Below are 22,212 nucleotides of genomic sequence, written 5' to 3'. Positions count from 1 at the left end.
GAAGATAAGCTGGGTGAGAGAGCGCGGGCAGCGCGCGTGCTGGAGAGGATTCTCTAGGCAAGTGGTCAGGAAGGTGATGGGAGGAGGCAGCTCTGCCGTGCTCTGCTCGGCAGGACGGAGGGATCTGAATGTGTGAAGGCCCGGGGCGGGAAATGGGCTGGGTGCTTCTAAAGAGCAGTGTGGAGGCCAGCGTAGTCGGATGGAGTGAGCGAAAGAGAGACACGTGGGAAATGGGGCTGGAGAGGGCAGCAGGCCCAGGCAATGCCGGGCATTTGCGCTTTATTCTCAGCGTGATGGCTGCCGCTGTGGGTTTAGGCAGGACAGTGATGGGACCAGATTTATTTTAGAGCTTGCTTTCCGCAGCTGGCCGAGGGGAGGAGCCGGGGCCAAGGCAGCAGGTGTTTGGGGCGGAGAAGCCAGCGATGCTGCGGTATCTGTGAGGCGGAAGGCAGGCGTGTGACCGCCACCTGGGCGCCAAGCCCCCTCTCCAGACTGGCACCGAGGGGCTCTGAACTCTGCAAGCAGAGTAAATCTGGTGGGCTGCCCTGGGGCTCCCTCTCTACCTGGCACCATCCACACTGCATGAGATCGGGAGGTGTTCCTGGTCGGGTGGGTGCTCTGTAGGTCTTTGAGGGGCCAGGGAGGCCTTTGGGGGCTTCAGACTATGCTCTCAGATGGCCCAGGAAACTGTGGTCCACCTTCCCAAAGCATCAACCTAATGTCATCTAGGTTTACATTTAGATTCAGATAAACAGTCTGAAGCATTTTTTTTTCAAAAATTAAAATAAATGTGGCATAGAATAAAAAAATCCACACTATTTTTTTTAAAGAGAAAATCAAGTGATTTCACCTTTGTAGTCAGCAATGCTGGCTTGGTGTCTACAAGGCTGTTAGGGGTGCCTTGGGGGAAAAGTTTGAGAAACAGGCCTTAAGGTGCAAACGAGGAGAACAGCGGATGGGAGAGAAGGAAAAAGGAGGGAAAGAGAGGCCTGGAGGTGGGAGGAATCAAAGAGAAAGAAGAGCGAGGGACTGCAGTCTTTACCAGCAGTTTCCCAAAGGTACCTGCCCTGTTTTCCTCCAACCCCACGGGGACCCCACTAGGCATGAAGGACCCAAGGAAACAGGCCCTTTCACTTCTGGCTCCCACACTGGCTGGCCTTGCTGGGAAGCGCCGTTTCCTCTCTTAAGAGAGCTCCGTGGAAGGCTTTTTCTCTCTTTTTCACCGGTCTTCTTTAATCGCACGTGATCCACACTGAGGACAGACGTGTAGCTGCTGCTGTTGGTATTTTTTCTCTAGGCAGCCCCAGAAAGCAAGTCTTTGCTGGGCATGTTATTTACATGGTGGAAAGAACAAGCCATTTCCTTATTAGGGAAACAGGCATGGGGGCTGGGGCGGGCGGGGGGACCGACAGGGCTGTGTGCTGGGCTTCACTTCTGGACTCTGAGGACCAGGGACCCCCTGCGGATGGACACTGGGACATCCTCCCTGGGGCGTGGCTCGGTCACTCCTAGGCCAGGGCTGCACTCAGAAGCAGCACGTGCCTTCGAAGGCTTCTGCAGTGATGGCGATAGCTTCAAGCCTCAGAGGGCGGGTAGGGCTGGGGGTGTCCTCGCGGTGGCGGTGGCGGGGTGTGTCCTCTGGGCTCAGTTGTTGTCTCTGGTGTCTGAGGAGGCACTTCCAAACAAGATGTCACTGTCGTGGGACATGCTGCTCAGCTGCGACTTGGTTTTGATGAGGAACTGGGTCCTCCGGAACATCACCCTTTCTTGCTCCTGCTTGAGCTCCAGGTAGGAGCGGGAGAAGGTGTGGAAGATGGAGGTCACGGGGAAGGCCATGAGGAGGATGCCGCTGAGGATGCTGCTGAGCGCCACCACCTGGCCAGGCGTGCTCCTGGGTACCATGTCGCCATAGCCCACAGTTGTCATGGTGATGACGGCCCACCAGTAGCAGGCAGGGATGCTGGTGAACTCGGGGCTATCGGCCATCTCGTTCTCGATGACGTAGAGGAGGGGGGCAAAGAGGGCGATGGCCACGCAGAGGAAGAGCAGCAGGAGGCCGAACTCGCGGGTGCAGCGGCGGGCTGTGAGCCCCAGCGTCTGCAGCCCCAGCGAGTGGCGGGCCAGGCGCATGACGTACAGGATACGCAGCGCCCGCAGGACGCGCAGCACCAGCCCCACCTTGTCCAGGTAGCTGTTGCCTGTGCCGGGCTTGCGGCGGTCCGCGGCGGCGCCGTCCACCAGCAGGGTGATGTAGTAGGGCAGGATGGCCACCATGTCAATCAGCGTCAGCGGGCTCCGCAGGAAGGCAAACTTGCTGGGCGCCTGGATGAGACGCAGGAGGAACTCGAGGGAGAACCAGCCCACACACACAGACTCCACGATGAAGATGTTGCGGCACATCTGGGAGCACTGGCCCTGGGAGAGAGGGGAGAGGTCAGCGGTCCCACCAGCAAGGAGCATGAGGCTCTGTCCTGGCTGGGCTACGCGGGTGAAGGGTGGTCTGGGCATGTGCCTGTCCGTGTCCTGCGGCCCCGAGTCCTCTCTTTCTCTGGCTATGCTCACTCCCTGGTTGATCCCGTGCAGACCTAGGGCTTGAAGTACCATCTCAACACTGACCATTCCTAATCTCTCTCTAGCCCAGACCTCGCCCCTGAACTGCACACCCCAGACGGGCTGCCTCCTGGGATGTCTGGTAGGTGTCTCAAACTCATCGTGTCCCGAAACGGGCTCCTGATTTCTTTCTTCTTAAAATTTATTTTTATTGAGATGTAATTGACATATAACATGGTGTACAAATTTAAGGTGTACAATGAGTTGATACATGTATATATTGCAATATGAATAATTATCGTTCCGTTTATTGTGTCGAGAACATTTACGATCTAGTCTCTTTGGGCTCCTGATTGCCTGCACACCTGCCCACTGTGGATTCCCTTCTTAGCGATCAGCAATCCTATTTTTCTGGGTGCTCAGGACAGACTTGGCCTCATCCTGACGCCTCCCCTGTAATCCTCATGAAATCCCACTGGTGCTTCGTTTAAAATGATTCCAGAGTCAAAGCACTTCTCACTCTGTCCACTGCCCCACCTGGGTCCAGCCACCGCCCTCTCTGACTTGCACAGTCGCAGGCACCTCCTCCCTGGGCTTCCTGGTCCCTGCAGTCCACTTCGCACACACAGCCAGAGGGACTCAGAACGTGAATCGGATCCTGTCCCTCCTTGCTGAGCATCCTCCATGGCTCAGAGAGATGGCTCAAGTCCCCCAGGGGCACAGGTGGCCAAGCCACCACCTCTCCCACTTCCTTGCCCCCTGCCTGCCTCGCTCACCTGCTCCAGCCCCACGGGCCTCCTCACTGCTCCTCCAACACCCCAGGCTCACCCCCAGCTCAGCGTTGACTTTTCTTGACTTTCCCTGCAGGATTCCTCTTCCCCCAGACACCCGTATCACTCTGCCCTCCCTTCCTCCAGCTCTTTACTTCCATATCACCTTCCCAGGGAGGGCTTTTGGGACCTGCCCTGTTTAAAAGCCCTCCCCCTTTTTCCGGTACCCCGATTCCCCTTGCTCTATTTGATCGTAATGCTCATCATCTTTTAATATGCTCAATAAGTTACTTATTTACCATGTTTATCGTCTGTCTCAGCCCTGCCTGCCTGCCCCACTGCCCCAGGAGACTGCAGCCCCACAGGGCAGGACAGTTTGTGTATTGTTCACTCTCAGGACCCCAGTGCCTGGAAAGGCCCAGCACGCGCCCAGTGATCCATTCATATCTGTTACCAGGATGGACGGAAGAGCCCTGGCCTGGTGTTTAGACGGGGTGTCAGATGAAGGCCAGGCAGGCAAAGGGAAAGCCGCGGAGGTGGCCCAGGTGGGACGGAGGCCTGCTGGGGTGCGCAGCCATCTAGCTCGTCGCCCCCTGATGGCTGTCCCAGGAGAATTCGGTCTTGAGGCTGCCTCACCGAATTTTTCAAGAGAAGCTGGAAATTTGGAGTTTTACATGAAATCTCCTGGGTTTTAAATGTTGTGACAATTCAATACAAAGAAAGCACTCCATGGTTCACTCAAACACATCTGTGCGCTGTATCTGTCATGTGGGCTGCTGCCAGCTGTTGCTCTGGTCTGCAATACAACTGGACGGTGGATCGTCCCCAGTGGGTTTGGACCTCAACCTCAAAGGGGCCTTTGGCAGAGAGGGAAGGCACAAATGGTTCTACCTGGGGCATCTTGTCGGTTCCCGGGCACAGCTGGGTTCTACCAGACCTGCTCTGCTAGCTTCTCCTCTAGGAATATGTGAGAGGCTGGAGAGATGAACTAGTACTGGGTGAGGCTTTGAGATCTCAGACCTCTGGGACAGGAAGCCCCCTCCTCTGGGAAGCCTTCCTGGAGTGCTTCCCCTCCAAGTATCCCCAGCACAGTTGGTGGTCCTCTCACAAGAGCCCCCTTGGCTTGTGTGTCATACTTATGGTCACGGGGCTGTCACCTAGACTTGAGCTTCCTGAATCTGGAGACCCACTCTGGTCATCCTGTCTGCCCTGTGGAGCCTGAATACAGTAGGCACTCAAACGTGTACTCAGGTGAAACAGTGAACCCCACTGGTCCCCCAAATGAAGCAGAAGAACAGCATTTTTACTGAGTCATGAAAAAGGCCGGGTATTTTTTTTTAAAGCAAGTATCAGAAGTTGAATAAAACTGTGGCTTTGTTAGCATTTTCCTGATAAAATCAGTATTGTGTATGTTGGAGCCAAGAAGAAATCTACACTAAATACAGGTGCTTCCAGACAGGTCTCAACTGACGGGCATTTTCTCTTTTTTTGGTAGTCACGTATAATCCTCATGGTGAGCACTTCCTGCACGCACATCGCCAGGCAACGTTCCAGTCACTTCCCGTAGACCCATTCGCTGAACCCTCAAGTGCTGTGAGGTGAGCCTGTTCACAGCCTCTTGGACATGTAGGGAAACTGAGGCACAGAGAGGTTAAGTAACTTGCCTACAGTTACACAGCCAGAGTGGACGAAGTGGGATTCAAATTCAGGCCGTCTGGCTGTAGCCCTGCCCCCTTCATCACTACCCCTTATGCTTCTCAAAAGTTCATTTTACTGGTCGAGTGCTGTTTTCTTAACACTGGTTTTTAAAATTCAGTGTATTAAAAAAGAAGTGTCAGAAACTCCCTGCGAGTTATAAAGGCAACACTATCGCTACTTTTTCCATAATATATGTGTTTGGGAAAACCCTCACGTGGTGAGTGGTTCTAATGTTTGATCAGAGAGTTCATGTAAGGCCCCTAGCACATGGAGGGTACACAGCCAGTGCTCAATAAATGCTGGCTGGCATGATATTTATGTTGAGTTCCTACCGCCATACTACCTATTTCTCCAATGCCTACACAATTTGCACCATCTGAACCTTTTGGTCTGTCTTGAGACCTGCTTCCAGAACCCCTATGTATGGGGAAAGGGTCCCAACTCAAAGGCTGAGGGTCTCATACATAAGGAGGCTGAACCGTGGGGCTAGATGAGGTCTCACGCTGCCATGTGGCACCCATACTTCCACGTTTAAGAACCAGACTAGGGACTCAGTCAGACCTGGGTCTGGGCAAGCTGCTTTGCCTCAGTGTTCTCAGCTGTCAAGTGGGTGTGAGAACACCTCCCATACCAGGATGCTGGAAGATTCGCTGAGGAGATAAGATGCAGGCAGAGTGGCAGCCCAGCCCTTGGCTCCTAGTAACTGCTGGCTAAGTGAGTGGTATCCCTGAGAATTGGACACACACCCCATCAGGCCCTGGAGTGAACACTTTATGGGAATTCTCTCATTTAACAGAAAGAGATGCTCACTATTTGAGGTCATGTGCACACACACACATCTATCAATAAAACTCATATTCAGGACCCAAAAAAGCTTTCTGGGATATTTTCATGCAAGGGAATTAGGAAGGCTGAGAAAGGATGCAAGTTGGTGAAATAAATTTTGATGGTATATGTCATGTGCTTAGCTTGGGGCCAGGTACATCATAGATCACATCAGCCAGCCATCCATCCAACAGGGAGTGGCTGAGTGCCTCCTCCCTGCTGGACAATGTTGGGGGGGGCAGGGCACAGCGCAGACCTGCACAGGCATGGAGCTTGTGTTTGAACGTGGAGACGGGCAACACACATGTAAACACACTTATAAACAGATGTAAGCACAACGATGGACTGGGGTGTTGCTCAGCCAGTGCACTCAGGGAAGATCTCCTGGAGGAGGTGACAGTGCAGGTGAGAAGGCTGTGCACTTCTGGGAGGAGAGTGGTCCTGGGCTCTTACCTTCTCCTCCTCCTCCCTCAGGCTGGGTAAGGTGCTGATGGAGAGGTTGACGGCGGTGACGGTGACAAAGAGCACCGACAGGCAGGCGAACACCTTGCCGGGCAGCCCTGAGTGCGGCCTCTCTACCATGTCGCGCAGTCTCCGCATGCAGCGGCCCAGGCGGCCCTCGCCCTCCGTGGGGCCCTCGCTGTCGTGGTCCTCGCTGTCTAGCGGGTCGTCCTCATCCTCCCGCTCCACCATCTCGGCGAACTCCTCGATCTTCTGCAGGTAGCGGCGCTTACAGCAGCCGTCCAGGTGGTCCTCGGCGATGCCCCAGTAGAGCAGCTCCTCCTGGAAGGACAGGGCGCACATCTCCCGCAGCAGCCGCAGCTTGCCGGCCCTCAGGAAGGTCAGGATGGTGCCGAAGGCCCCCGGGTTGCGGTCGAAGAAGAACTCGTTGCAGGTGACGTCGTAGTCATCGCACACGTTGAGGATGTCGTCGAAGTTGGTGCAGGCCTTGAGCTGGCCCAGCCGCGTTAGCGGGAACTCCTCCAGCGTGGTCCAGGGCAGCGAGTACTTGATGCCACCCACGTTGATGATGATCTGGCGCCTGCGGTCCTCTGGCTGGCTGCCCTGGCGGGGCTCGTCTTGTGGCCGCAGCCGCTGGGCTCGGCGGTAAAAGACGCCCTTGAGTGATTGGCTTTGGGGGAAGAAGGCCGGGTGGAAGGAGGCGTCGGAGGCGCAGCTCAGCGCGCTGTAGTCGTAATCAGAATTGTCTCCCGGTAAGAGGGTCATTTTGGGCCTTCACATCCCTCTCGGGCCTGGGGGGAGAGGGGAGGAAAGACCCACAGTGACTCCTGCTGATATGGACTGAATTGTGTTCCCCCAAATTCACAGGGGGAAGCCCTAACCTCCAATGGGTTGGTTTTAGGAGGTGGGGCCTTTGGGGGGTGATTAGGTTTAGATGAAGTCATGAGGGTGGAGCCCCCGTGGTGGGATTAGTGCCCTTATAAGTAGAGGAAGAGACACTAGAGGTCCCATGTGAGGGCACAGTGAGAAGGTAGCCACCTGCAAGTCAGGGAGAGAGCCCCCATCAGAACCCAACCATGCTGGCACCCTGATCTCAGACTCCCAGCCTCCAGAACTGTGAGTTATAAATGTCTGTCTGCTGTTGTGGCTACAAGCATAGATTTTGGAGTCACGTGGCCTGGGCAAGTTACTCGACCTCAATGTGTTTCAATTCCTCATCTGTAAAATGGGTATGACCATATGATCTACTTCACAGTATTACTGAGAGGATTCAATGAATTATGTACTGTCTAAGACCACTTACTACAGTGCCTGGAACATGGTAGGTACTCAATACTTGCTGTCTACTATTATTTTTTAAATTATTTTATTTTATTTATTTTTTGGCCATACAATGTGGCTTGCAGGATCTCAGCTCCCTAACCAGGGATTGAACCCGGGCCATGGCAGTGAAAGCCTGGAATCCTAACCAGTAGGCCACCAGAGAACTCCCACTGTCTACTATTATTAGTATTTAACTCAAACAGACACCTTGTATTCCTTCCACACATGGAAAACTGATATCACTTGCCATAAATCAGGGTCAATGTCCAGAAAATGCACAGTTATCACAACGGTGCCATGTTTGCTCATATATCAGTAAACATCCTCTTGAGGATACAGGAATGAATTGGACAGGCATGCTCACTCCTCCAGAAAGCCCTCCTTGGCTCTTCCAGCTAAATAGAATGTCAGCCCCTCCCCCCATTTATCTTCACTGCACTTGTCACCTGTTTTCGAATGACCTGTGTGCAAGCCTGGCTCCTTTAGTAGACTGCTTGCCCCCTGGGGGAAGAGTGTGCTTTACTCGTCTCTGAATCCCTGTGCCCAGCAGCATAAAAGCTCCAAGAAATGCTTAACAAATGATTACGTTTCCTGTTGGTGAGGCCAACACGATGAGGGCACTTCTGAGAAACTGAGGTCAAAATCTCAGCTTCTATAGACTTCTTCCTTCCCAACCCTCAAAGCTAAGGGTTTGTGCCACTAGAATGAGATCGCTTATTCATTCATAGCTCATGGGCTGCATTTGGTTCACAAATATTTTGCCTGGCTTGGAGAAGATTTTGAAAATGGAGACATTTCCTGTAAAAATTTGTATATCTTGGTTTCTTTTGAAAAATCAGACTATCTGGTAATGTTTGGCCCAAATTCCAGCTGAGAAATGACTGCCCCCTTTAGGCAGGGCATGAACGCTACAATACACCACAGTCCCTACCCCTCCCTGTTGTCTTCCTAACACCCACTTTACTTCTCTCATGTATGTTTCCTTCCTGGCCCCTGTAGGCATTTGAGTTTGAGACCCCTACATGACAGCAACAGAGCTCTCCAGAATTCAGCTGATCCAGGGAAAAGTAGTAAGGGTCTAATACTTTGCTTTTAAAAATCACCATTCCTCTCCCCAGCTCAATTCCCCACGGATGCAAGTGGTACCAGCAAAGCCTATCAATTACAAATGGAAACTATTTCCGATACCTGAGTGTACATCTGTGCTATGGACATGTTCAGGGGAAACACACGCGGGTCCACACACATACACGCAGCCCTGCACGGATGAGAAGCAGTGCTTAACAGGAGCCACGGCGGTTTCCACATCTGAAAGGGGCGCCTTCCTAACAAATTCTTGCACAAAAGCAAATCCTCACTCCACTCATTTATCTTTGGGGCAAGCTATAGTTTCACAGATCAGGTTTTGGAAAACGAGGGTACACCCGTGTTTGAAAAAAATGATTTGATTTTAAAGAGTTGAGTGTTTTTAACTTCACCTAAAATTGGAACTCATCTCCTCAGGCAAAGCCTGCCAGAATCCCTTGAAGGGGAAAGATCGCTTTTAAGTGGGACCGCTTTTCAGCTCTGCTGCTTTCTCTTTGCCGCCAAAGACAAGAGGGAAAACGACATTCTGTTTGGCAAGAATAGTGATGAAGGTAAAGGAATATTCCTCTCATCCTGCAAGCCCTGGAGAGCTCTTGTGAAACCCCACATCTGTAATCACTTCTCTTCTTGCAGAATTTCTTCTTTCAACCCTCCTCGATTTCCCTCCAGCAGAAAGCTCCCCCAGTGAACGATTCCTCATTTTTTTTTTCTCTCATGACCCACGTCAATTGTGAGTTAAAGCCTCAGCCTCCGATGTGGAAAGTTGTCCTGTCTCAGAGACTTGTTGGAATGGAGAGAAGAGAAAAAGCATGCTTCGTTCAGGCTGCTCGTATGCAGAGGGCCAGAGGGCCCTGGGGAGGCCCAGATGCTGGAATTTGCTAAGCGAGGAGGGGGGAGCACTTCTCCCGAGCCTTTGGTCTTGGGGTTACCCAGTCTGATGGGTGTGGGGTGACAGTTCTGCACGCTCGAGTCTCGGGTGAGGATCATAGATCAAACAGGCTCCAAAGTCCTGCTTCTGGAATGTAATGCTTCTTTTCACCCAGCCTGATACCCTCACAAAAAGGCTGATCTTTTAAAATTACCCTACAGTGTTAGGTCTGTCGGCTCTCGAGCATGGTGAAATTCAATGATTTTGCCTCTTAGGGTCTATATGTGTACTTGGGAAGAGGAAGCCATCTGAAAAAGGGGCTCCGATGGTGGGCATGAGGAGGAGTCGTCCTGAGGGAGCCGTCATGCATTCAGTCAACACTTATCATGTGTCGGACTGGGCTAGGTCTGGAGGCACAGCAGAGGACAAGACGGACCCAGCCCTGTCCTCACGGAGGCGACGTTCTAGTGGGGGAGACAGTCTCTAAGTAAGTACACAGGCTGTAGTGGGTGTTGTGATGAAAACAGAACAAGGTGACAGATGGGAAATGACTGGGGGTCAATGTTAGCTGGAGGGCTAACCCAGGAGGGCTTCTCGGAGGAGGGGACCCTGGGGGCAGAGCCAGCCCTGGGAGGACCCGGGGGAGGGTGTCTCAGGTGGTGGGAATGGGAAGAGCCTGCTCCCCGACCTGGGGATGGGCTTGGATGGTCAAAGACCAAAGTGAAGCCCGAGTGGCTGGGCAGAGTGAGTGAGGGGAAGGTAGAAGATGTGTGTGGGGGCATCGGCAGGCATCAGACGGAGCTGGGGTTTATTCCTCGTGGGCGAGGCAGCCTCAGGAGAAGATTCAGGCTGGGTTGGGGACAGCAGGCTGAAAGCCCCTGTAGTCATTCTGGAAAGAGACCATCGAGGTTTGGATCAGTGGAGGGGTCTGGAGAATTGGATGGATTTGGGGTGGACTTTGGTGGAAGAGCTGACAGGACCTGCTGCAGGACTGGAGTGTGGTGAGGGGGAGAGACTAGGCTGCAGGATGATTCCAGTGGTGCCATTCACCCAGGTGACCGATAGGTGGTGCTGTGATGAGGCCTGAGTTAGAGGCAGCCTTTCCTGGCTGTGGGATGATGGACAGGAGAGGGTGTGGGCAAATCAGGGAGAGAGAGCAGGGATGGGGGCCTCGCACATGGATGGATGGGTGGTGTCAGACCACCAAAGCTGACCTGATGATCATGTGTGGTCGGGGAGGGGATGGTATTAGCTGGTAGCTTTGACCTGGCTGGGCTGGGGTGGGCAGGAGGGCCAGGCTAGCAGAGATACGGCGAGGCGCAGAAGCCGGTATTCCCTGTGCTCAGTGCCCGCCGCCCAGCACCCACTTCCCTGCTGAAGATGCACTCCACCCCAGGCCCGAGTGGTCAGTGTGGGTAGACACCACTAGGGGGGCTCTGGTAGACAGAATAATCCCCCCAATCCCCACCCTGCCCCGCCCAAAAGATGTCCGTGTCCTTATCCAAACCCCTAGAACCCCTGAATATGTTAGATTATATGGCAAGCAGGAATCAAGCTTACAGACAGAAATAAGGTTGCTAATCGGTTTCCTTTGAGGTGGGAAGATTTTCCTGGAGTCTCTGGGGCCTCCATGCAACCACAAGAGTCCTTAAAGATGGCAGAGGGAGGTAGGAGGGTGCATCAGAGTGATGCAACGCTGTGAGAAAGACCCGACTGGCCAATGCTGGCTTTGACGATGGAAGGGGCCACGGGCCAAGGAAAGTAGGCAGCCTCTGGAAGCCAACACAGGCAAAGAATGGACTCTCCCCTAGACCCTCCAGAAAGGAGCACAGCCTGCCCACACCTTTATTTTAGTCCTGTAATGCCCATTTGAGACCTCTCTTCTCCAGAAGTGTGAGGTAGTAAGTTCGTGGTTTTTAAAATTATTAATTAATTTTTTTTTGGAGTATAGTTGATTTACAATGCTGTGAAGTTCCTGTTGTTTTAAACCACTCAGTTTGTGGTGATCTGTTACAGCAGCAATAGGAGACAAATACAGGGGCTGTTGAGAAAAAGCTGGTTAGACTCCAGCTTGGGGGGCAACTTGCTGACTACCCCAAGACGGGGAAGCAGAAGAGCCCACTAGCTCTGAAGTCTGAACATCTGGGTTCAAGCCCAGTCACTCTGTGACTTTGGAAAAGTCATGTCCTGCCTCTGAGATGCAGTTTCCTTCCCTGTAAATGGGAATATGAGTTGCTCCAACCTCCCTGAGTTATGCTGAGGACCAAAGCAGATTTCACAGGCGATGTGCTTGGCCCAATGCCTGACACCCTGTGGACCCTCAGTGGGCCTGCTGTATTATTATTAGCTATGAGGGAGGTTTGTCGTCCTCCCCCTCCACCAGCCAACTGTGACTCCTTTCTTGACTTGATCAAGCAGGACTGGAACCCAGCATTGTCTGACCCCCAGAGCCCCTTGCTGGAGGGAGTGCAGTCTGGTATAGCCTCTGGGAAAGCCATCAGGGGTACTGAGGGGAATGTACCTTATGATGCAGGAAACCCACTCTTTGGTATATTGCCCAGACCTGGGTCCATAGGGGTTGTGATAGACATTGTCTGTAATATATTGTTTCCACTCAAATAGTTGACTCAGCATCTGCTTCTGGGGACTCGTATGTAAGCGAGGAACAAGGCACAAGAACGTGCAGCTTGTGTTGCTTTGGTGCTAGGAGGTCTCCCAGTGTCCCTCCCAGGGGGGAAATGAACAAGCCATGCAGATGGCGGAGGCCTGGAGGTTGCACAGGAATTAGAAGCAACGGACTAGATGTAGGTTTAGCAACACATTTAGGTCTTAAAAACATGGTGCCGAGTGGAAAAAGAAACAGAAGTTTATAGCACTATGCTATTTATGTAAATGAACACACACACAACATTACATATGTTACGAAGACTTGAGCACATGTAAGGACCTCTATCAACCACAGGGAGGGTGCCTGGGAGGGCAGGGGGAGGGGAATAAGCATGGGGATTGGGATGAAGGGAACAGTGACTAAGGTGGCCTGGCACAGGCCAGTGATGAAGAGTGGTATGAAGTAGAGTGTGGTTAGTACAACCCTGGGTTTTAATCCAGGTTTTAGAAAAAAGAAGAAGAAGAAGATGAAAAAAATCAAGCCACTGCGTTCGGAATCTCCCCGGACTCAGTGGAGTTAGATTCCCAGGCCCCTCCCCAGAGCCTCTCCATCAGAATCCCCAAGGGGGAGGCCCAGGAATTGGCATTTTCGAAGGCTCCCTGAGAGCCTGCTGACGTTTGAGAGAGAGAAAAGGGAGGGGGCCAGGAAGGTCTGCAGACCCTCTAGCTGCTCTGGGCTTTGGCAGAAAGCCCCCTGCCCAACTGCTCAACCTCCTTGGGGTTCTGGAAGCCTCTGTGGATCCCACGCTAGGGGAGCTTCACTGGAGAAGTGGAGACCCTCTGTTTAGAGAGAAAAACCTTCTGCACTGGGGCTGCCTTGATCAAATGCCCCTTTGTGAGCCCACAGATCCGATGACACTCCCCGTGCAATTTCTTTTCCTTCTTCCTGGGAGAAAGATGATGTTCACGAGCTATGATGGAGGGCTGAGTACATTTCCAAAGAGGAATGAGCATTGAAGCCAGGAGGAGTTCTGAGGGGCAGCCCCCCCCACCGCCACCATGAGGCTGCTCTGTGGTCAGCATCTGACTGAGGGTGGGGTGCAGGGCCTGGGGGGTAGCAGGATGGGAGGAAGGTCTAAGTCAGGCTTGCCTCGCTGTTACTACTGCTTTTGTTCATACCCATTCGGCCTGATACAGCCGTCTGCACCTACTGAGGCGCCGGCCCTGTTCTGGGCCTGTTTCCCCCTATAAAGTGGGGATAAGTGTGCCGACCTTACTGGGCTGTTACGAGGATGTGGTGAATGGAGGTTTGCTGCAGGTATGATCACTGTCGCTTGATCTCTCATCCCCAGGGCCACATCCCATCAAGGACAGGAAGGATTCCACAAACTGTTATGTGCTGATGCCAACTGCTAAGACACCTCTTGGGTCTCTCCAGGGTTTTGACCAACTGCTGTCCTCTCTCGACTCCACTCTTCCAGTCCTAGGCCTGTCCCTCTTCTGAGCAGGAGGGGGGAATGCAGAGAGAGCACCAACCACTCACAGTGCTGTAGCAACACACGTCACAGCCTCCCATAATCACACACCAGGCGCCAGGCGCTGTGAAGAGCCTTAACTGTGCGAGCCCACGTCCTTCCCTAAGAGGCAGGTGTTACTATCAACACCCCCATTTTACAGACGAGGAAATTGAGGCTTTGAGAAGTGAAAACTCATGACTCTGGTGATGAAACCAGACTCCAGCTAGGTCTGTGGGATTCTGAACAAACCTCCCTGACTCTGCATTTTACTGGGCCCCTGCATTGCTCATTCCTGGTGGAGCGGAGAGGGTGTCCAGCACCAGAAGCAAGCCAGGGATGGGGTCTCTCGTCTCTATTTTCTATGCACAAGCTTTTGAAAAGTCTTTGCGGATGGGGAGAAGCAGGCAACTGCCCATAGCTGGGGAACCATCTTTATTCCTACTGCGTATTTGCACAAGAGCAGAGTAAGAAATCAACAAAACTCCTGCTTGCGTCAAGTTCCCAGTTGCCATTTTGGTCTCTGGGCAGAACTCTCCTATGGTGTAGACAGGCACCAGCCAGGGGTGAGGGTGTGGCCTCTGGACCACGCTGCCTGGCTCACCATTTACCACCTGTGCAGCCTTCTGCAAATAACTTCACCTCTCGTGCCTGAGTGTCCTCAGCTGTAAAGTGGGGGTAATCATCGCACTCTCCTCCTAAGTGCTCGGAGCCATGCCTGGCACATGAGAAGGGCTCTGTGCTGGCTAGAATGGCTTCTGCACAGCACGCCTGGCACCTCCCCTGCCCGCTCCTCCCCTTGCATTTCCTCTCTCAGAGTTGGAATGTGAAGCAGACAACGCCTTCCAGAGGGCTGGCCCTCAGGGCCGGCTCTCCATCTCACCTGGCGCTGAGGTCAAGCCACTCGCTTGGCTGGGCCTCAGTTTCCCCGTCAGCAATGTAAACTGATGAGGCACGTTTCTGTGCTTGGCAGAACAGTGGCCTCCCAAAAGTGCCCACGTCCCAAGCCCTGGATGGAACCTGTGACTATGTTACCTAACATGGCAAAAGAGATTACGCTGCTGTGATTAAACCGAGGGCCTTGAGATGGGAGATGACCCTGGATCGACTGGTGGGCCCAATCCTTATAAGAGGGAGGCAGGAGGATCAGAGTCAGAGGAAGGGATGTGATGACAGAAGCAGAGGTTGGAATGATGCGAGCCAGGAGCCGAGGCAGGCAGCCTCCAGCAGCTGGGAAAGGCAGAAACGGATTCTCCCCCCAGAAGGAACACAGCTCTGCTGCCCCTTGATGTTAGCCCAATGAGACCTACTTGGACTTCTGATCCCCCCAAACTGTAAGATAAGAAATTTGTTGCTTCCGGCCACTAAATTGGTGGTAATAGGTGGCAGTAAGAAATGAACCAAGTGCAATGCAACTCTCTTAAAAAAAAAAAAAAGTGTTTCCTGAGCTCCTCGGTCTTTGGCTTCTTTCTGCCCACCCCGCTCCACACCTGCCAACTTGTGTGATCCCCTGACCCTGATCGGGTGTCGAGGGCACCCCACTGATCTCTCCATGCAGCCCTTCCCCTGCCTGTGCGGCTTCATCGGTCACGTTAGGGCTCCTGGCTGGGCTGACTCAGAGGTGGGTCACGCCGCATTAATCCTCAATTAAAACGTTAATCAAAACAGATCCAGCCATTAGGCTGGCCCAGGTCCTGGCATGCTGGACCTCTGTGCGATGCTGTGCCCGCGTGGGGCGATCCATCTTCCTCGGCTTCCTCCCGTCCTCCCTCGTTACAATCCAACCATGCTGGACCTCAGCCCTGCTTCCTGCGAGCTGGGGCCCAAGTCACTGGGGTGGGGGGGATATTTGCTGGGAGCTGGGCTCTTTCCTCCACCCCGCCACCCCCAAAGAGAGAACATGCCGGAGACACCCCTCCCCCCAGACAGAGGCAGCCTCTGGAGCCTCCCTGCTCTGCTTCTGGCAAAATAACAGTTTGCCTTCTACCAGGAGGGGCTTTGGGGTGGGAGCCGGAAGGTCCATTTCTCTTTGCCTCCTTGCAGCCCCCCAATTTGGGAACACAGGCGTAAGCAGAGGCACAGGCTTGGAGAGCCGTGAGGACCTTGGGGCAGCAGGAAGGGGACACTGGCTTAAACAATCCCTCGTTTCTTATTCCTTAGCAAGTGTTGAGGCCGCGTGTCCGTGGTCAGCTGCGGCGGGGAATGGAGGAAGGAACGAGGGAGAGCATGGCGTGCCCGCCCGCCCGGGGAGACGCAGGTGTGAGGCTGTGACCACAGGGCAGGGGAAGGGCTGAGGCACCATTCGGATCCTATCTGGAGCACATTCACTCCAGGTTCTGACTTTGTCAGTCAAATACTGGCTGCCATGGAACAAAAATGGCCACCAGGGATTGAGTGCTTGCAGCTAGACTTTCTTGCCTCCCCCTTTATATTAATTCTCTTTAGAGTGGCTTCTCCAGCCGCCATCTTCCACCCAGGGGCTCCATCTCTGGGTTTAATGAGCCAACCAAGAGTGGATTCCCAGACCCTGTATCTTTGGCAACCGGAAACGTTGACTCTTCCTCACATATTCGGAAGGGGGATGTGGAGAAAAGATAGCCCAGTCAAGACACCTTTTAGGGGTCCAGGGGGTTAATTCCTTAGTCTCGGTTTGAGTCTCTCAGTCCTACATCCAGGACACATCTCTCTGCTCTTCTGTTCCCTGGGGCATCTCCCTCATCTCTTGCCACAGCCCGGCTGTGTGGCTGGTGCAGAGAATTCAGAATGGCAGTGGGACAGGAGCTTAGCCCCCAGATCTGCCCCAATCAGACTCCAGGACTCCCCCAGCCTGGGTTCTCAAGGCTTGGGACAGGAATCAGGGCTGTCTTGTTTCTAGCATACTCACAGTCCCCTGTGGGTTTGGAGTGGGTCCCATGACAGACATCTTTCCACTGGAATGGGCTGGCTTAGGGAATGACTGGTGAGGGCAATCCCCAGGGGCCATCCTCACCTGTCTTTCAGACACACCCTCCCTCCCTGCTCGACAGGTGCCTCTGCAGAGCTCCAAGACAGAGGACACAGGGTCAAGCTCAGGTCTGACAGGTTCTGAGAACTCCACTCAAGAAAGCCAGCACGTCCTGGGTACCTGCCCCTCCCCTGGCTCCAGCAGTGCCAAATCTGCCTTGGAAACGTGCTCCGGGGTGGGGGGGGTCCCTGAAGTGACTCTGACTGCAGTCATGTGTGTGGGTATCAAACACACCCTAGTGAATAAACCTCTGCTTAGATTCATAGAGTCAGAAGCAGCCCCTTCCCCCTTAACACACACACAATGAATCAGAGCAGTTCCTGCTCCCTTCTCCCACCTCCCCTGCATTTGTCTTGAGGGGTCAGCAAACGGGGTCTCTGTGTCCGTCTCGTTCTCCTTGGTGACTTTGGTGCCTGGCACCCTGTATGTACTTAAGAAGAGCAAGTGCTTAAGAAAATGCCTGCGGAATGGACAACTTAATTAATACACCCCATTGGTGGGAGCCTCCCTTCATCGGTATGGTTAGATCAGTGTTTCTCAGCCCCCCTCCCCACTACCACCCTCCCCTAAAGAGCTTTTTAAAGACCTTTTCTTCTTATCCAACAACCTATTCCAGCCTCCCCCTGCTCCTCCTTGAGAATGAATGCAGTAGGCGAACCAAGGAAAGGCTGTTCTGCAACCTGTCCAGTGACATTCTGCCTACACACATGGGGAGGGGGGATGTTCTCCAAGCTGCAAGCTGGCTTCCATCCTCTCCTGCCCCCATCCCATCCCTCTCCTTCACGGTTCTCTCCTCAGCACAGTGCCTCAATAACTGTTAAATGAATGAAATAAGGAACGTTGGGCACTTGGCATGGTGAGCTGTGCGTAGTAGGTGCTCAACCAATCTTTGTCCAATCCATGAATGAATGAATGAACTTCTCTCTTTTCCTTCCTCATCCGAAGACTCCAATCCATCCAGGCTGAGCCCCTTCTTGGTAGGGAGCCCCGGAGGCTGAGGAGTCCCCAGAGCCCAGCACACAGTGGGCGCTCAATAAAAGCTTGTGGCGTTAATGAGTGACTCAATAAAGCCCACTGACAGGGTGCTCCCTTCGGAGCGGTGCCTAAGGATGGAGTGAATGAGCGAGTGACAGACGCCCCCCTACCACCTCCCCCCAACACTCCCTCTTCCCTGGATCCTCCCGCGAGACGCCGAGAAACCTCTGCCACAGCCGGGATGTACCCCCCCCCCCCCGCCCTGTCACTTCGCACCCCGGGGACCCCAGGGAACAAAAGAAGCTGGACCCGCACCATGACCGTGGCGAGCGAGCTCCACCCCACCGCCCGCAGCTGCTCCCGGATCCTCTGTCGTCCCGGCCGCCCCCCTCAGTGGTTTTCGGGGTCCCCTCTGGGGCGCCAGGGCCACGGCCACGTGCATCTCCCCCTACCGGAGCCCGAGTCCGCCAGTCCGGCGGTGCTCGGAGAGGCTGCAGCGCGCCAAGTTCCCACCTCAAGTTCGCGGCACAGCGTCCCCACCGCGGAGTTGGCCGGGCCGCGGCTCGCCGGCGGGTCCCGGCGAGGACACGACCAGGGGCTGGAAGCCACCCGCGCCACCTCCCGGAGCCGCCGGCAAACTTCGGCCCCCAGGTCCCGCTCGGCTCCGGCACTCGGACCCAGGGCCACCAGCCTCTGCCTCCCGGTCCCCGCCGGGCTCCGAGTGCGCCGGGAGCGCCGCGAGGCAGCCGCCGAGGGAGGGAGGGAGCGGGGCGGGAGGCGGGCCGGAGGGAGGGGCGGTGCTCGGGGCGGGGAGCGCGGGCGGCGGCGGGGAGCGCGGAGGCCACGCGGCGCCGACCGCAGGCGTCCGGGCGGCCCAGGGCTGGGCCCGGGCCCTCGGATGTGCAGCGCTCCGCTGGGCGCCTTCCCGAGTCCCGGCCCGGACAGCACGCGCCGAGCGCCCAGCCGCCGCCCTCTCCCCTTTCCCCGCCCTCCCGCCCGCGCCTCTCCGCCCGCCTGCCCTCGTGGTCCCCGTGCTCCGCTGCCCTCGGGATGCACTCGCCCCGCAGCGCGCCAGCCTCCTGGGGTCAGGTGCTTCCCCCCGAGGTTCGAGTCCCCGCTGGCCCTGGACCCCTCGCGTCACTGCCCCAGGCGCCAACGTGCCACGTAAAGGCTCCACGCTCCGCTGCCGCGGGGCCGCACGCACCACGCGCCCGGTCTTGTGCTTCTCCCTGGAGGTCCGAGTGCGCCGTTGCCCTTGGGCCCCTCGTGCCACTGCGGGCCAGGGACTGCACGCGCCTTGCGGCGTCAACTTCTTAGGGACAGCACGTGCCGCGCCAGGTGCCTTTCCCTCCAAGTCCCTGTGCGCCACCAGCCCGGAGTCCGCGTGGCCCAGCTGCCAGCACCCCCAGCCGACGCGGGGCACTCGGACCGGGTCCTGGGGTCCCGAGCCGGCTGAGAGCGACGCCTCACCTCGGAACTGGTAGGAGTCGCGCCTTTGCTGGGGGTTGGTTTGGAGGGCTCTGCCCGAGAGAGGGCGCCACCGCAGAGCCGGCCTTTTAGGGTCGCTGGCCTCGCACCCCGTTTTCCTCTTTTCCTTCCAGTCTCTACCGCCCTTTCTCACCATCAGAGCACCCAGCAAGGCCGTGAAGAAACCCTGCCCTGAGCCCGGCCTGTGGCCTCCCCCTCAGGCGTGGGGAGCAGGCTCCGGAGCTGAGAGCGCTGCTCTTTCTGGGACTGCGTGAAGAGGAGTAGGGTTAGGGTGTCACGGCTCACCCGTGCCGCAGAGGCCACCGCCACAAGGAGCTGCCCCCAAGAACTCACTTTCTGTTGGGAGACAGGCTGAACCAGCAAAGCCGCTGAGGCGCAAGATGGGAGGCTGTGAGAAGGGCAGGGAGGAAGCCTGAGCAGGCGGTGGGGCTACAGAGTGAGGGGAGAGACCGCTTTAGCGAGACCTAGGGGGAGGCGACATTTACACTGAGCCCTGAGCAAGGAGAAGCAGCCCATCTTTGGAAGATCTGGGAAGAGAGCTTTCCAGGTAGGTGGAACCGCAAAGACAATGGCCCCGAAGCCCAGGAGAGAGAGGTGTGTTTGAGGAGCAGCAGGGACACTAGAGAGGAGTATTGGGGGGCGTGTAGGAAAGGAGGTCTGCCTGGCTGTGTGGGCTTTGGTGCTCAGGTGGTCCCTGGAGTGCTCTTTGAGAAACACAGCTCTATGTGGTGGATCAGGCCCCTGCCTTCCTCTCCCTTCTGAAAATCGGCGTTTATATCTTTTTCCTTGCGTATTATCTGTCTCCCCACTAGCCATCAAGCTCCACCAGGGCCAGGATTGTGTGCTCTCCTCCTGGCATCTTCCACACTGTCTGGCACAGACAGACCAGGCTTCTGAAATAGTTGTTGGAGGGATGCTTAGGACAGTCCCATAGGAGAGAGTTGATCCTCTCAGTGAGACATAGGCCTTGCTGAAGACCACAGGATAGAGACGGAGAGCGGGAGTTCTCAACCTTAGCGTGCATCAGAATCCACTGGAGGGCTTGTTAAAACCCAGGTGGTTTTAACAAGTAGTTTTGTTTCAGTGGGTTTGGGGTGGGGCCTTTCAAACAAGTTCCCTGCTGCTGCCGCTGCTGATGGGGTAGCTGCTGGTCTCACGCTTTGAGAACCTCTGATGTTGAAGACTTGAAACTCAACCCAGCTGGGTCTGACTTCAAAGTTCATGTGAGCTACCAGATCCACTGGGGTGGGAGGGTGGGGAGACTCAAGCCTTGCTTTCTGTTGTGTAGGATCAGCTGGGCCTTATGCGCCCCTCCGTGGAGGCGCTGTCCCCATCAGAACGCTGTGAGTCGGAGGCAGATGTTGGGGTGACCTGTGGACAGAGGACCCGAGACACTGGTGGAGACCATGGTAAGAACCATTCCTCCCTCCCACCCCCCATCCACCCCACAGGCACAGACTCGCTTGCTGGGCCCAGGAGTTAAATTACTGCCTGATCTTATCCCTGACTTGTGCTAAACTATGGCCAATAAAATTCTTTTAAATCCTTTTAAGGAATTCCCTTGGCAGTTCCTCCCTCCCTTTGGAGCCTTCCAGATTTTCAGCTCTTCTTTTTGTATCTTCATTTTCCTCCTGAGAAGCATTCCTTCCCAAGCTGTTGTGTGGAAATGGATGTTGATGGTGCCTGGAGAGTTTCCTGAAAAGCTGGAAATGACCTGTGTTTGCTGAGCACCTACTAGGTGCCAGGGAGGTTGCTGGGTGATTTGTGGATGTCAGAGGCACAAACTGGGCCAGTCGGTGGGCTCTGGCTCGCAGAGCTGCTTTATTTGGCCCTTCTGGGTTGACTTTTTTTTTTTTTTTTTTAATTTTGAATTAGTTGGCCAGCCTGTAAAAATCAGGAGAGTTCACATAATTTGTTTTTCTTTTGAAACACTGCGAGGTCTGGCTGACATCCCCCATGAGAGCAGTGTGCTGGTGTTGGGTTGTGCCCTGCCCCCTTTGCCCATGGTTTGCCCCTCGGCCCTCATCAGGTCCTTTAAGTTACCCCCAGACCCCTGGAAGCATGAGTTGCTATTGTCTCGTCTCAATAAATTGTCTAGGGCCACCCAGTAAATGGCAAAACTGGATCTGAATCCAGGCCTGGCTGACCTAAAAGCCCAAGCTTATCACTAAAAAACAAGGTGCTATTAGAACCGGGGGCAGGAGGAAGATGTGGCGTCTCTGGCCCCAAGGAAATACCTTAAAAGGGAGTTACAGTCTGCGGTTTAAGGATATGCTTTCCTTCCCATTCATAACCCACTGTCAGTAAGTCATAAAGTTCTGGGTTGTTTCTCCATGGCAGAAAGGGTTACCCAGAGCTGTCCAAACTTTTTAATCCATCCTGCCTCTGGAGGTGAAAAGGCTAAGATTTACGAGACAATTGGTTAGAGTTAGGAGGCGGGTGTCTAGGAAGGGGGGTGGCGGGTGGAATTTTCTCCCTGAGCTCTCCTGGCAGGGGGTCGAGCTGGGTGTCCCCGCCACACAGCTTGTTGCAGGAAAAATGCTGCCCTGCAAGTTGGGGTGGGGATGGAGGTCGGGGTGGCATTCACCTGCCACCTCTCCCAGCACTCTGCCGCTTTTCTGTGCCTCAGACACCCCAAGCAAGCCACGTCCTGGGAATTCCCTGGAAGGGAATTTTTGAAGTTTCCGGAGTGATTCTAAAGTGCAGAGGTTGAGGGAGTTCCCTGGCAGTCCGATGGTTAGGACTCCGCGCTCTCACTGCCGAGGGCCCAGGTTCAGTCCCTCGTCGGGGAGCTAAGATCCTGTCGTGATCTTCCTATAGGTTTCCACACAACCATTTCCTCCGCGTCTTAGTCCGTTGTCACTTCGGGGCTCCTAGTCTAGGCTGGGATCAGGGTGCAGTGGAAGAGGTTGAGGCACATGAGGGTACAACTTTAAGTCTTTGTTTTAAAAGTTGCTGTGTTGCTTATCATGGATTTGTTTTGCACTGGTTTTGTTTTTTAAAAAATATTGCATCCAAAAAAATAAATATTGCATCAAAATG

The 22,212-nt window shown here is 54.6% G+C and overlaps 1 protein-coding gene and 1 long non-coding RNA gene across 3 annotated transcripts in view; one reads left to right on the top strand and one right to left on the bottom strand.

Annotated features, from left to right (window-relative positions):
• Positions 1–1,644: 1,644 nt before the first annotated feature.
• On the bottom strand, positions 1,645–18,510 carry KCNG1 (potassium voltage-gated channel modifier subfamily G member 1; the record flags this gene model as incomplete). The annotated part of the gene is made up of 3 exons (XM_079945525.1): positions 18,196–18,510; positions 6,297–7,096; positions 1,645–2,415 (listed from the first exon to the last, which is right to left on the bottom strand). Exons 2-3 carry the CDS (start codon positions 7,068–7,070, stop codon positions 1,645–1,647), a joined length of 1,545 nt encoding a protein of 514 aa, XP_079801651.1. The 5' UTR covers positions 7,071–7,096; positions 18,196–18,510.
• A 6-nt stretch (positions 18,511–18,516) lies between these two features.
• LOC307198549 overlaps positions 18,517–22,212 on the top strand; it is a 59,896-nt gene continuing 56,200 nt past the window's right edge. Inside the window, exons 1-2 of one of the 2 annotated variants that reach the window (XR_013831641.1) lie at positions 18,517–19,162; positions 20,459–20,579. This is a non-coding gene — a long non-coding RNA (uncharacterized lncRNA). Of the gene's footprint in view, positions 19,718–20,458; positions 20,580–22,212 lie in introns of both variants that reach the window. The other variant, XR_013831642.1, reaches the window with a different exon arrangement.

The sequence above is a fragment of the Stenella coeruleoalba genome (assembly GCF_951394435.1).
Source record: "Stenella coeruleoalba genome assembly, chromosome: 15".
Lineage (NCBI taxonomy): Eukaryota > Metazoa > Chordata > Mammalia > Artiodactyla > Delphinidae > Stenella > Stenella coeruleoalba.
This window is presented reverse-complemented; position numbering and strand designations above follow the sequence as displayed.